Here is a 12,128-nt window from a genome sequence, read left to right as displayed (position 1 = left end):
TGTTCAAATACGAACACTATGTGAACTAAATGTTCATAGTTGAGCTGATTTATATAATGAGCCATGTTTTTGTCAGCAACTTTATTTCTGTCATGTGTTTCTTCAACAAAAGCTTTATTTTGACTCAGAAAGGTAAGAATTTCCCCTGGATGATCAATGGAGTATTTCTGTTTGTGATTTTGAAGAGCTGACCCGACTGCAGGTCTTCCTCCACCTTCGTCTTCCTTGAGCTTCCTGGTGAAGTTTCTTTCACTTTTGCCAGCATTTCGTTTCTTCTTGCCTTTGTCCTCTGAAGCATCCACACAGGAAACTTCAATGTCGTCCTGCCTTATGTCTTTTGTTTGTTCTGCTTCGCACCTGCAGAAACCAAAGCTTTTGTCTTGGTTCTCCGTAGCCACTCTGGCTGAAGTCCTGCAGACTTTATTGATTTGCCAGTTCACTCTTCACTGCAACAACGACGGGTTTTGCCCGGTTTCGCTGTGCCGCCACCTTGCATGGCCTTCACCGGAAGATGCAGCATTGACAGGACATAATCCTTCCTGGACCCTCAACTTCCTGGAGAAAGTTCTTCAGTGCCCGGCGGTTCCTTGGGCTGCTCTGAGCCTGGATTAGCTCTTTCCTCCTTGATGTGAAACACAGTGGGATGACCTTAGCCATACCTTCTGCTGGTCCTGCTCCTTTCGCCATTCTTGCTTGTGTGTCCGGTACACAGGCGTGTTAAACTATTTCCTCTCTCCCACTGCTGCTTCCACACATACAGGAAGTGGGTCTACTTGTCTCCTTTGAAGCCCGTTTCCTTGTAACTTTTCCATTAGTTTCTGGGATTGCTGTTGTTGCAGCGGTTGCAGCTGTTTGAGCTCAGAGCTCCAGCTGTTCCTTTTCTTTTGAGCTGTTGTTCCTCCCGGTGTGGTTTCTCTTCAGACATGCTGCATGTGTGACCACTGCAGCTCTCTCAGCCTCCGCTGTAGAGCTTGGAGAACCTGTGGAGCTTCAGCTTTTCCTGCCTCAAGCACTCTGTTTGCTGGAAGGCTTGCTGGCAGGCAGCGTTCCACACTGAGCTGAAGTCAGGTAGGACACAGGCGATCCACATGAAGATGATGAGACACACCCAACAGAGGATCCATGATGGAAACACAACGAGCACGGACGGTCCTGACATTGTTGACCAAGTCTTCTGGGCTTTTCCAAAACATTCTGCCATTTAAAGTTTTCAATAAAGATTCAATATTACAGACAAATCGGTAGTGTCATGAATTCTTCTTTTGATCAGTGGAGATGTGGGTAGAAGAGAACGTTGCTGCTCTCTATGGTTGAATGTGGGGGCTGCGTGTTGCCAGACTGGGCAGGTTTCCACCCAGTTAGGCTTCTTTTGAATGCGTCAGGCTGTAAAAATGGCAGTGGGCAAGTTAAAAAAAATGGTTGTGTGCTTATGATGTGTTTTTTATTATGCAAATAAGTGTTCCATGGATTTAACATGACTTTCTACAGAGACTGAGATTTGGGCTGGTTTTCATTGAGTTTGGACTGGAAACAGTGAGTCACATCTGTGTAATCCCCACTAAATGAACATGTCCAAAACCAGGTCGAGTCTGAACAGTCACAAAGTCCTACTACACACTAAGTTGAAGAGATGAGACTCCTGCTACAGGCTGCACCTCAGGATTTTGTCCTCAGTCCGTGTAGCCATGTGCCTCATCTTTAAAGTTATGAACCACAACACTCTCTTCGACTACATCTGCTGCTTCGAAGACCTGGAGTGGAATGGCGACCCTCTCACCACCTTCATAGCCTATCAGGAGGCCACTGGGTCTGGAGAAGTGGCTGTAGAAGGTGACCAGACGGACATTGATCATGTTCATGAGTGTTAAAGACAGAAATTGTGAATGAGATAGATTGTTTTCAAGTTTTCTTTGTTGGGAGCTTTGTTCATTTCCTCATCCCTCCATCATCCATGTTGAACCTCGGCTCAACGTTTGTAAAACCTGAAACTCTCTGTGAATGGAGGTGATTCTCGCCGGGTGCGGTGGCGCGCGCCTGTAATCCAAGCTCCCGGGAGGCTGAGGCTGGAGGATGGTTTGAGCTCAGGAGCTCTGAGCTGCAGTGGACTGTGTCGATCGGGTGTCCGCACTAAGTTGGGCATCGATATGGTGATCCTGGGGGAGCCCGGGACCACCAGGTCGTCTAAGGAGGGGTGCATCGGCCCAGGTCGGAAACGGAGCAGGTCAAAGCCCTCGTGCCGCTCAGTAGTGGGATCGCGCCTGTGAACAGACGCTGCAGTGCAGCCTGAGCAACACAACCAGACCCAGTCTTTTAGAGCACTGGCTCCACTCACAGGATCACAGCTGATGTCTTCACACATGTTCAGCTCTTCTCTGTCTTTTTTCTTTTCTCTCATCACCAAAACAGCTTCTCAGCTTCTTCACTGCTACGCTGCCTCCACCTGGACCAAACCAGCAACTGTCTCTTTCTCCACAATAGTCTTGGTTTATGCCTGTCAAGCACACCTTTTTCCACTGGCATTCAGTGCAGTATTTTCCAGCAACAGCCCACAGTGGTGACCTGTCAGATGTGAGGGAAACTTTGCAGAATCTTGAATCCTAAATCTGTTTCTCTGTCCTCCAGTTTACTGCTGTCCATGATGATAAACAGACTAATGACATCTAAATGATGACAGTTTCTAAGTTTTGCCTCAGTTTTACTGCCAGAAAGTTTGATTCCATCCCGACTATTGGTTATCATCATATCCCGAAGAAGCTGGTTGAGGAGGAGGAGGAGTATCTATTGTTTAGTCTGAAATCTTTTAAAAGTCTCATTCTGAGCCTCATGCTCTGACTGGAGAATATTGAAGCTTAGGGTGTCGTCCTGAAGCTCCACTATGAGTTTTTATCTAAATTCTCAGACTTTGTGTCCTGCTTAGCACTGATTTCATATAAAGTAATTATCATTGATGACTTTCATGACAATGATAACTAACTTAAACTCTGCATTTTGTTCATTAGTAGATACAATCAGCCTTTCACAGAAGGTGAGAAAAAAACACTCATTTGAATGACACCCTTGATCTGGTTCTAATGTATATTATAGACATTGATCAGTTTGATTTTTTTCCCTCACGCCCCTCTGTCCTGATACTCATGGAAAGCAGTTATTTTGCTACTCGCCCCATTCAGGTTGACTTGGTTGTCGATGGTGCAGCAGCCTCACTTTGCATCACACTTTATTCTACTGTCCCACCATAAATGAAAGCAACAGCTCTGAGGTTAGCACCACGGCATAATAAACAATTGTAAACATTATTGAAGTCAGCATGAAAACTGGAGACAAAATGCAATATAATTGAAACAGGATCGTTTGTACTGCCTGAAGAGATAGTTTGTTGATCTATGAAAAAAAGCTCTTCACAAAATTTGAACTGCCTACTATTCCTCCTGAATAGAATAACACGAGAACGACACCATATTTATGCCTTTAAGTTTTCAATAAAGTTCAGTTAATTTTTGTCCCCATTGGACAATTTGTTTTTCAGGAAAGTATAAAACATGAACGACGAGCATATTTTTGACCTGATTTACTATACCAGCAAAGAAGAGAATAGAGTCAGCACAGATTGAATGTACAATCTCTCAAAGAAAATTTTTCCAACTGACTGTGGAAATCAGTTGTGCACAAAATATAGAGGAGGCAAGAACACAGCCCTCGGAAGACGCAGTAGATGATGACATCTCCCCCATCGTACATTCATTCACCCTCACCCTCTGTGTTCTGGATGTTAAAAAAATAAATATATCAAAAACCAAGCCGAAAATATTAAAATATAAGTCAAAATTGTTCAGACTTTTGTCAGGTAAAATGTGGTGCTGGATGTGTTAAAAGCAGATCTGCAAAGAGCAGCTCAGCGAGGAATTTTTCTCCTCCAAAATGTGTAAAAACCAGGTTTACTAAAGCGGTGATGGCAATATGATCTGTCTGACCGGTCCTGTTTACAAAATGGAAAAAGGGTTAAATAGTGTTCTGTCTTGGTAACAGTTTCTCTCTTAACCAATCTTTCAACGGAATTTAAGACAAATGAGGTCAGGGCCAAAAGTCTAATGTCTTTAAAGAATTTTTTGTTGTTAGTTGCAGCCACGAAGCATCACTGTGGACTGCTTCAAGCCCCTGGGGATCCTCTGTTGGTTGAGTGACAGGTGGAAGATAGAACTAAAGATGGGAGCCAGTTGTTCTGCACATGAGGAGAGCAGTCCACCACTTGCAGAACCCAGAGTTTTTCTCATTTTAGAATGTTTAACAGATTTTTGCCACAGAGAGAACATAAAAGGTACCAGGACAGGATAGTTTAGTTTTTTAAATTATAAAATCAATACAGTGAAACCTGAAATAAAACCTTTTGTAGTCATGTGCAAATTGGTTGTCAGGGTTAAAACCAGCTTAAAATGTCACTTTTGTGTTGCTCTTGCTCTCTTGGCAGGTTGCTTTTTCTGAAAGTCTTTCCTCTTCTTGTTCACCTCGTTTTTCAGAAGATTTTGACACCCAACATTTATGATTAGTAGACTTGGGAGCAATGGATTACATGTAAAGGCATTATGTAATTTAGATAATATGAAATCGAGATGTAATTTGTTGCAGGACATTCAGAAAAAGTGTAATGTGAGATTATTTTTTGAACAAGCATCACTCAGCAGGATGAAAATTTATAATCTAAAAAAGCAAAAATTAATTATTATTCTTCTTAAGATTATTCTTCAGAAATGTAAAGAATTCAGTCACATCACCGAGACCAAAAGCAACATTGTTGTGGCAGTAAAAGTCAGCAAATAATGCTGGAATAAATTAGCCAACTATGGGAACTTTATGAGCAATTATAATTCATCGGATTGTATCCATGGTGTGTTGTGTCAGTATCAACACTGTGATGACCCTATTTCACTTTTTCAAAAGCTTAACGGTCAGAACAATAATCCCACACCACAACAAGACCGCTTTCCTCTCCCATGGAGGTCACTGACATGAGGGAAGAAGAGGTCAACGTGCGGGAACCCGAGACATTAGAGAGGGTTTCACGTTTTAGACTTAAAGTAAAGTTCCCCATTCTGACTCCAAAGCCCAACTTCCGGGTATTAAATAAAACAAATGCACAAAAAATAAACGCTGGGGCATGTTTAATATATCTATAACAATAACAAATGTAGAACAACATATTAAACACACATATACAGGATAGTTGACACTGTTTGACATGCACACTCACTCAATAAATAAATAGAAAAATGAAAAAAGAAAGAAAGAAAGAAAGAAAGAAAGAAAGAAAGAAAGAAAGAAAGAAAGAAAGAAGGAAACTTGCACACAGATTAATTAACAGTTAAAACCAGAAGATGGCAGTAGCGTCAAGTGATGTACTCTTCATACCACCGAAGGACTACATCCGGAACATTTATATGCGGAACCAATCACTGCGTCTTGTTTCTCCCGGTCTCAGATACGTCGGACAGTATGATTCGAGGCGGTATGGCGTCGGGAAAGAGAAAAGGCAGCCCCACTCCACGGAGCAGGTACTCTTGAGTAGTTCCTTGCATTTGTATGGAGATTTTAAAAATGATTGAAGGATCTTTATCAGCCGATGTCGCTGGAGTCAGTTAAAGAGAAGTTCAGCGTCCTCAGCCGTGACAGCTCCCATAATGCAACAGTACTGTATTCTAGTGACGGCAGTTCAGCGCTACGTCTGTATTAGTTTTCTGTCCCCTGGTTAGTTTTCTCCAGCTGATGGCCACCTTTAGTCTCAGCAGGCTCGGTGTCGGTGATTAAAGCAGACATCCTTTGTTCTCTCGCGTCCAGATCTGTCTCTGGCAGTGAATCCATCATCTCCACCGGAGCTCGACGTGAGTGTTGATTGCGAGGAGTCACGTGATTTCACTATCAGCTTATAAAACCAGAACGTTCATTGTACACATATTGGATTACATTCTTCGTCAGACCCAGTAAACAGTTCGATGAGGGGAAGGGTTAAAGTTTTACTTGTTCCTACCTCTTTTCAGACACGTAAAACTAGTTTTCTTATGTGTCTTTCACATCTTTCTTTTACTTATTCACAAATGATCTTCTACTCCTTTTTCAGTTTGTGTGAACCTTCGTTTCATTCATGGATTTTTAGCGCCACACGAAATTGGTTTACATATAAAGAGCCCCCTTCACATGCAAAAATCCAGCAGTCTACTCATTTAGTCTTTAATTTTACAAGATTCTCTGTCTTTGTTTTCCCTTGTGTGAACAGCAGCAATGAGTAACGGAGCTCTTTCGATGTCCTTCCTGCTTTTCTTTTTGATGTCTTCATTATTTAGCCAAGACAGCTGTGGTTCAGCGAAAGCTTGTCAAAACCAATTCAAAGGTAATGCACTTTAATTTGCTGTTTTCTTGTGGCTTGTTTTTCTCTTGTTGATGCAATAAAAATTGATACTTATGTTAGCGTTGTGAATTTATACCTGGATCTAAACGGTCCATATTGATGTAGATGTTGTGCAGCACATATGCCACCTGATATTGTTTATGTTGTATTCTATAGTTCTGCAAAGAAACAAGCCATTGAATTATAAGCTAATCGCCACTGCACGAGGCAATTTTCATAATAAAACTGATGTCACGTAAAAGTTAATAAATTTAAAATACTTGTCTTGAAAGAATGTTGTGTATCATGTTTATCAGCTCTGGAATTTTATTTCACTGTTTATCGATGTCACATTGTGTTTTCTCGTTGTCTGTGTTACTTAAAGACTCAAATCACTGCTGAACAGACGCCTTCTTCTTCAAGTGCAGCTGTCAAACCCAAAGTGGATGCAAAACAACAATATGGTCAAAACTGTGAGTCATTTCTGAGGCTTTACAAGACTTTCCATGTACATCAAAAAATGTTTGTTTTTGTTTTGTTTTTTTACTTTGACAGACACACTATGAAGCCTGAGAGAAATTCATGTTATCAGCAGCTGACATTCAACAAAAAATAAATAAATAAAGACAATGGATGCAGTTCAGTGTATCATCCAGCTACAGTGTTGACCACCTCCATGTCTGAGCCCCCCGATGGAACCAGGCTTGTGATGGGCTCTGTTCCTCCTGAAATTCACCAGTATCTCCCTGGTCTTGTCGGTGTTCAGCTGCAGGTGATTTTAGCTGCACCACCTCAGAAAGTCCTCCAGCAGGCCTCTGTACTCCCCATCCTCTCCACCCTCCACACAGCCACCGACCGCAGTGTCGTCCGAGTTCCTGTGTATGTGGCAGAGCTCCGACTCCTACTGGGAGGAGGAGCGTAGAGATTGGACAGTACGTTGCCCCGTGGCACACCTGTGCTGCTGACCAAAGTGTCCGATGTGCAGCCGACTATTCTGTCAGTCTGTGGTGTTTCAGTGAAATTGTCGCCAATCCAAGGAACCAGGTGTGAGTCCACTCAAAACGAAGCTCGTCGTAGTGTCCTGCAGTCGCACCAACTGCTCTTATAAGAGGTCTTTTTTTAGTGTGATGAGTCTTATTAAAGTCTCCACGTGTAGATCAGCAAAAACTAAATGTGTTGTATAAGCAGGGAAATTGCTTCATGAAAAAAAGCATCAGAGTCCAACAACGATGTACTTTTAAACAGGCTTGTTATTGTCAGTATATTTACAACATCATGTCAGCCTTTCTTGGTGAAATGGCCTATCTTAAAGTGTGGAACGAAAAACAGAATTGTGGTGTAATGAGGATAGTTCCTTGTCGTTTTGAGAATTTTTGTTGTCTTAAAAAAATAGAATACGCAATTGTCCACATAGTCTCAAGAGAAGAACTCTGTCAAAGCTGGTTAAATGATGAAAATGTGTTGCTGAGCATGTTGAATTTTCACATTTAACTGTTAAGTTAAACAGGAAAACAAAAAGCGTCTGGCAGACCAGCTACACTGAAAATTCAAATATAAAAAAGGCAGCCATTTAAATAAAGAAGCCAGTCTCATGTTTTGTGATGTAAAACATTTCGATAGTTCCAAATGTAATTTTTGTAAATATTTACTATTTGCACCTGATGTTTTCTTCCACAGTCATTTTGAGATAGAGGGCAGTGCAGAACAACCATACTGCTGTAATGCAGTGTCTTCAGAAGCTGGGATTTCCTCTTCATGCCTCGTATTTCTACTTGTTTTGGGTTTCTACCTTTTTTTGAAATGCTGCATCTTTCTTGCCAAATATCAGCTTTTTTTGCTCATATACTATAATCTAGCAATTTAGGAAAACAAGCTGGAATTGTTTCATATTTTCTTGCTCCTTAAAACTAATAAAGTTTGAGATTCACAGGAATAATATATTTATCTTTCTGTGTTTGTCAAAACAGCTGTCGACCAGGAAATGGAAAAATGGCAGCTCCATACACTGATACTGACCTACTTGACAGCACAGGTTAGTTGTTTCAACATGTAAATGTCTGTCATACTTGTCTCCGCTGTGTCTGCCTCATTCAGTGTGTCGTGAAATCCACTTGTTAATGTGCTTTTTTTTTTTTTTTGGTGATCTATTTTGAAGGCTTAAATCATTTGGTTGAAACATTTCTTCCTTTTTAGTTGGAGAGCCGTAATGCAAAACTCAGAGCTTTGGCAGAGGAAGGTCTCCAGTTCCAACTGAAGCAATTCGACATGTGCAGTGAATTGGTCTGTGAGAACGAGCGCAAACATGACCTTGCTGAGAAGGAAAAGGAAGTGGATGAGGTGCTGGACTTGCAGGTCTGAATATTTTAACTTTGTGCTGAACATGGTGCTAATTTAATGAAATCTGTGGTTGCGATTACGCAATCTATTTAAATTCCTTTTGTCTGACAAAGAAAGTGCAGAATTGCCATGTCTAATATGCACCATACTGTCACAATGTCTTTTGAGTGTTGAAATAACGTAATATTGATAATTATGCAACTCATTCGGGACACTTTCTATTCTACATGTAAAGATAAAAAGCCAGTAACTGCAAGTTTTTGTGTGTATTGACAAAATGAACACATGGAACCTATGTGCTATGCCGAGGACGATATTTTCTGCCTCCTGATTCTTTTCCTCTTCCCATCAGGTTGCTACTCTGACTCCAGTGGCAACAATTGCTCCACAGTTCACAAACTACTACAGTTATTTCACAAAAAACTTGGCTTGCATGGAGCATCTGCTGTCTGTCTACAATTACTACATTGGCGGAAACGAAATTGAATTTCTCGGTCAGTACCATTTGCAAAACATTGTTCAAGTCACACAGTGCCCAGCTAATTGGAATGTTTCTTAATTTGCATTTAACTACGATCTTCATTTAGTTGTGTTGTATAGAGCAAATTAAAAACTGCACAGAAATTGATTTGTTACTCCATGATGATTTTATTTAACCTACTTTAGAAAAAGAGAGAATGATGCATGATGCCATGAATACATTTTTATCTACATGTTCCAGATAAAGCTGAGAATTCCCTCAAGGAGAGTGAGGATATACTTGTGGAATTTGAAGAGGTGGATAACAAACAAAATGCTGCATCTCTGGAGCTCGTCAGATGCATGAAGACGACCTCCAAGGTGGTCAGTCAGCAGCTTGCAAGGTAGATTATATATATATATAGAGGTATATAGAGGAGGCAGCATTTTGATCATTTATTCTTCTTTTGGTCAGTTTTCACTATATTTTTCAATGACTTAGAGCTGTTTTCTCCCCAAAACTGTATTTTGGTTTAGAATATAACTGTTGTGCTTGGATATTAACCTTTTTTTTTTTTCTTTTCCAGTTCATTTGAAATGCTGCTGAAGCTGTGCTCGCTGGCCTGCCACTATTCAGTGAATGTCCAGCAGGCCAAAGAGGAAGAACAACTTGGTGATTCAAGGATCCGTGAGCTTTTCTCCACAGTGATGCTCAGTAAAGTCTGAAATTACGTAGCTCATGCACTATGAGTCCTCTGAGAAAACTGTTCAAATTATTGTAGCCTATACACATTTTTTTGTCTCCTGTCGGCGAAGTTTAAAGTCCTCGGTTGAGAATGGAATACACAAGCAACCTTCACTGAAATGACGCGAGATGTGAGTTCCTGCAGTGAAAGAAAAACGGCCTAAAGCCTCATCAGAATAAAATCTGCTGCATAACAGATTTCTGCTGTCATGCCTCAACAGTAGACAAGAAACATGACTGTCCATCAGGACTGGAGCAGGGGTGTCAAATGTAAGGCAGATGGGCCAAAGCCGGGCCGCAAGATGCTCCAGTACTGCCCAACATTGATTTTTCAACATGTCTCTTCAGAGTAATGAACACAGCACAATACTAAGACCCGTCCTGAGATATCAGTGATTCTGCCATGAAAGCTGCCATGAAACAGCTTAGCATTAGGGCCATAGTCACGTTGTCATGGTGAGTTTGTAAATTCACACATAGCATATTGTTTTAAGGAGTTGGATATACAGACGGTTTCCAACAAGTTTGAATATATTGGAAAAGTGCACCAAAAAAAAAAGATAAGCAGGGGCTTCAGCTGATTATTAAACAGAGAAGATTGAAGAATCTGGCAGCGATCCAGAAAGAGTGGAACAAGGCGGGAGTCACAACTGAAAAAAACCACCACATTCAGACGCATCCAGGAGATGGCCTTCAACTGTCTGTGTTGGAGCTATTTATCAGTCTTTGCACGTTTTCTGAATATTTCTTATATCGTTTTCATTTTTATTATTGCATATACTGTTTATTTTGTTTAGATTTGTTGCTTCTTTATTTTGCAAGTTTGTTTTGGGGTAAATGACAATATTTTCTGTTGGGCTTATTTTTGTAGATTTAATTGTTACCACAGGCACCTGGAGTTTATTTAGGGAGGCTGCAGGTATAGGACCAGTATGCACCTGGTTTTACCCGAGCAAGAGGGGCAACAGAAAATGAAGACTCCAATTTCTTTGCTTGCTTCAGGAAATAAACTAAGACAAAACTCAGTGGAATTTTGTGGACATTGATTCTTTTGCTTGCGTAAACCTCAACCCATGGTGCATCAGTGGCAATTTGAAGTTAAGTTTGGATTAATTTTTTTTTTATTGAGGACGTAGTCGCGACAGTCGGGTTCCTCTGGTCAACCCACTTCTGAGCGTGAGGCAACGTGGGAACGTCTCAACTGGGCCAAGGAGAAGGACTGGACCAGTGGTCCAAGGTTCTCTTTTCCGATGAAAGAGAAGTGTGCCTTTCATTTGGGGATCAAGGTCCAAGGGTTTGAGGAAGATGGATGAAGAATAGAACCCAAGCTGCTTGAGGTCCAGTGTGAAATATCCACAGTCAGTCATGATTTGGTGTGCAGTCCAGTGCAGGTGTTGGTGAAAATCTGCTTTCTTAAATCCAAGATCGCTGTCACAGTCTACCAGAATGTTTAGAGGACTTCATGGTTCCTTCTGCTGAGGATCTGTATGGAAATGCAGATTTCATCTTCCAGCAGGACCTGGCCCCTGCCCATACCGCCAGAAGCATCAAAACCTGGTTTGATACCCATGCCATCACCGTGCTTGAGTGGGCAGCCAGCTGCCCGAACTCAACCCTCTTCAGAATGTATGGGGTCTTATCAAGAGGAAAACGAAGCCACCAGACCCGAACACGAAGAGCTGACAGCAAGCGTCAGAGATATCTGGGCTTTCATAACTCCCAGGCAATGCCACAGGCTGTTAGCATCAATGCCACGGTGCATCGAGGCAGCGATGAAGGCAAAGGGATTCACAACCAAGCATTGAAGATTGACATATCATTTTTAAAAACACCTTATTTTGATTGATTTGATGTGATGCTAATTTCTGTCTTTTTTCCGAATAAACTGAGAAGTCAATGGGGATTTCTTCACAGTACTCTAATTTTTTGATTTCCTGTTTTTGTGGAAGGGGGAGGGGAAAGCAGGTCTCTGCCAACACTGCTTACAGTGGAGGTGGGAAGTTGCTGACCTCAACTGGGGATATTGTTGGACGGTGGAAGGAATAATTGGGGACCTCCTCAATCTCGTCACCACGTCTTCCGTTTAGGAAGCAGAGGCTGAGGTCTCAGAGGCGGACTCGTCCATCACCCAAGCTGAAGTCACCAAGGTGGTTGGTAAGCTCCTCGGTGGCAAGGCATCGGGGGTGGACGAGATTCGCCCTGAGTATCTTA

The 12,128-nt window shown here is 41.7% G+C and overlaps 1 protein-coding gene across 1 annotated transcript; it reads left to right on the top strand.

The window, feature by feature from the left end:
• Positions 1-5,482: 5,482 nt before the first annotated feature.
• LOC115408034 (uncharacterized) lies at positions 5,483-11,512 on the top strand. The gene is made up of 9 exons (XM_030118620.1): positions 5,483-5,546; positions 5,830-5,873; positions 6,333-6,379; positions 6,762-6,849; positions 8,344-8,408; positions 8,570-8,728; positions 9,066-9,207; positions 9,435-9,576; positions 9,760-11,512. The coding sequence occupies exons 1-9, from the start codon at positions 5,488-5,490 to the stop codon at positions 9,896-9,898; spliced, it is 885 nt and encodes a 294-aa protein (XP_029974480.1). The 5' UTR covers positions 5,483-5,487; the 3' UTR covers positions 9,899-11,512.
• The last annotated feature ends 616 nt before the right edge of the window (positions 11,513-12,128 follow it).

Source organism: Salarias fasciatus, chromosome 20 (genome assembly GCF_902148845.1).
Source record: "Salarias fasciatus chromosome 20, fSalaFa1.1, whole genome shotgun sequence".
Taxonomy (NCBI): Eukaryota; Metazoa; Chordata; class Actinopteri; order Blenniiformes; family Blenniidae; genus Salarias; species Salarias fasciatus.
The sequence above is the reverse complement of the archived record's forward strand: the minus strand, read 5'-3'. Positions and strand labels throughout refer to the sequence as shown.

Bases quoted from the DNA above. Each gene is read 5' to 3' on its own strand.
- LOC115408034 (XM_030118620.1), top strand. From the start codon at position 5,488: ATGATTCGAGGCGGTATGGCGTCGGGAAAGAGAAAAGGCAGCCCCACT. The intron at 5,547-5,829 runs GTACTCTTGAGT...TCTCGCGTCCAG, and splicing joins AGCCCCACTCCACGGAGCAG to ATCTGTCTCTGGCAGTGAAT. The intron at 5,874-6,332 runs GTGAGTGTTGAT...TTCATTATTTAG, and splicing joins CATCTCCACCGGAGCTCGAC to CCAAGACAGCTGTGGTTCAG.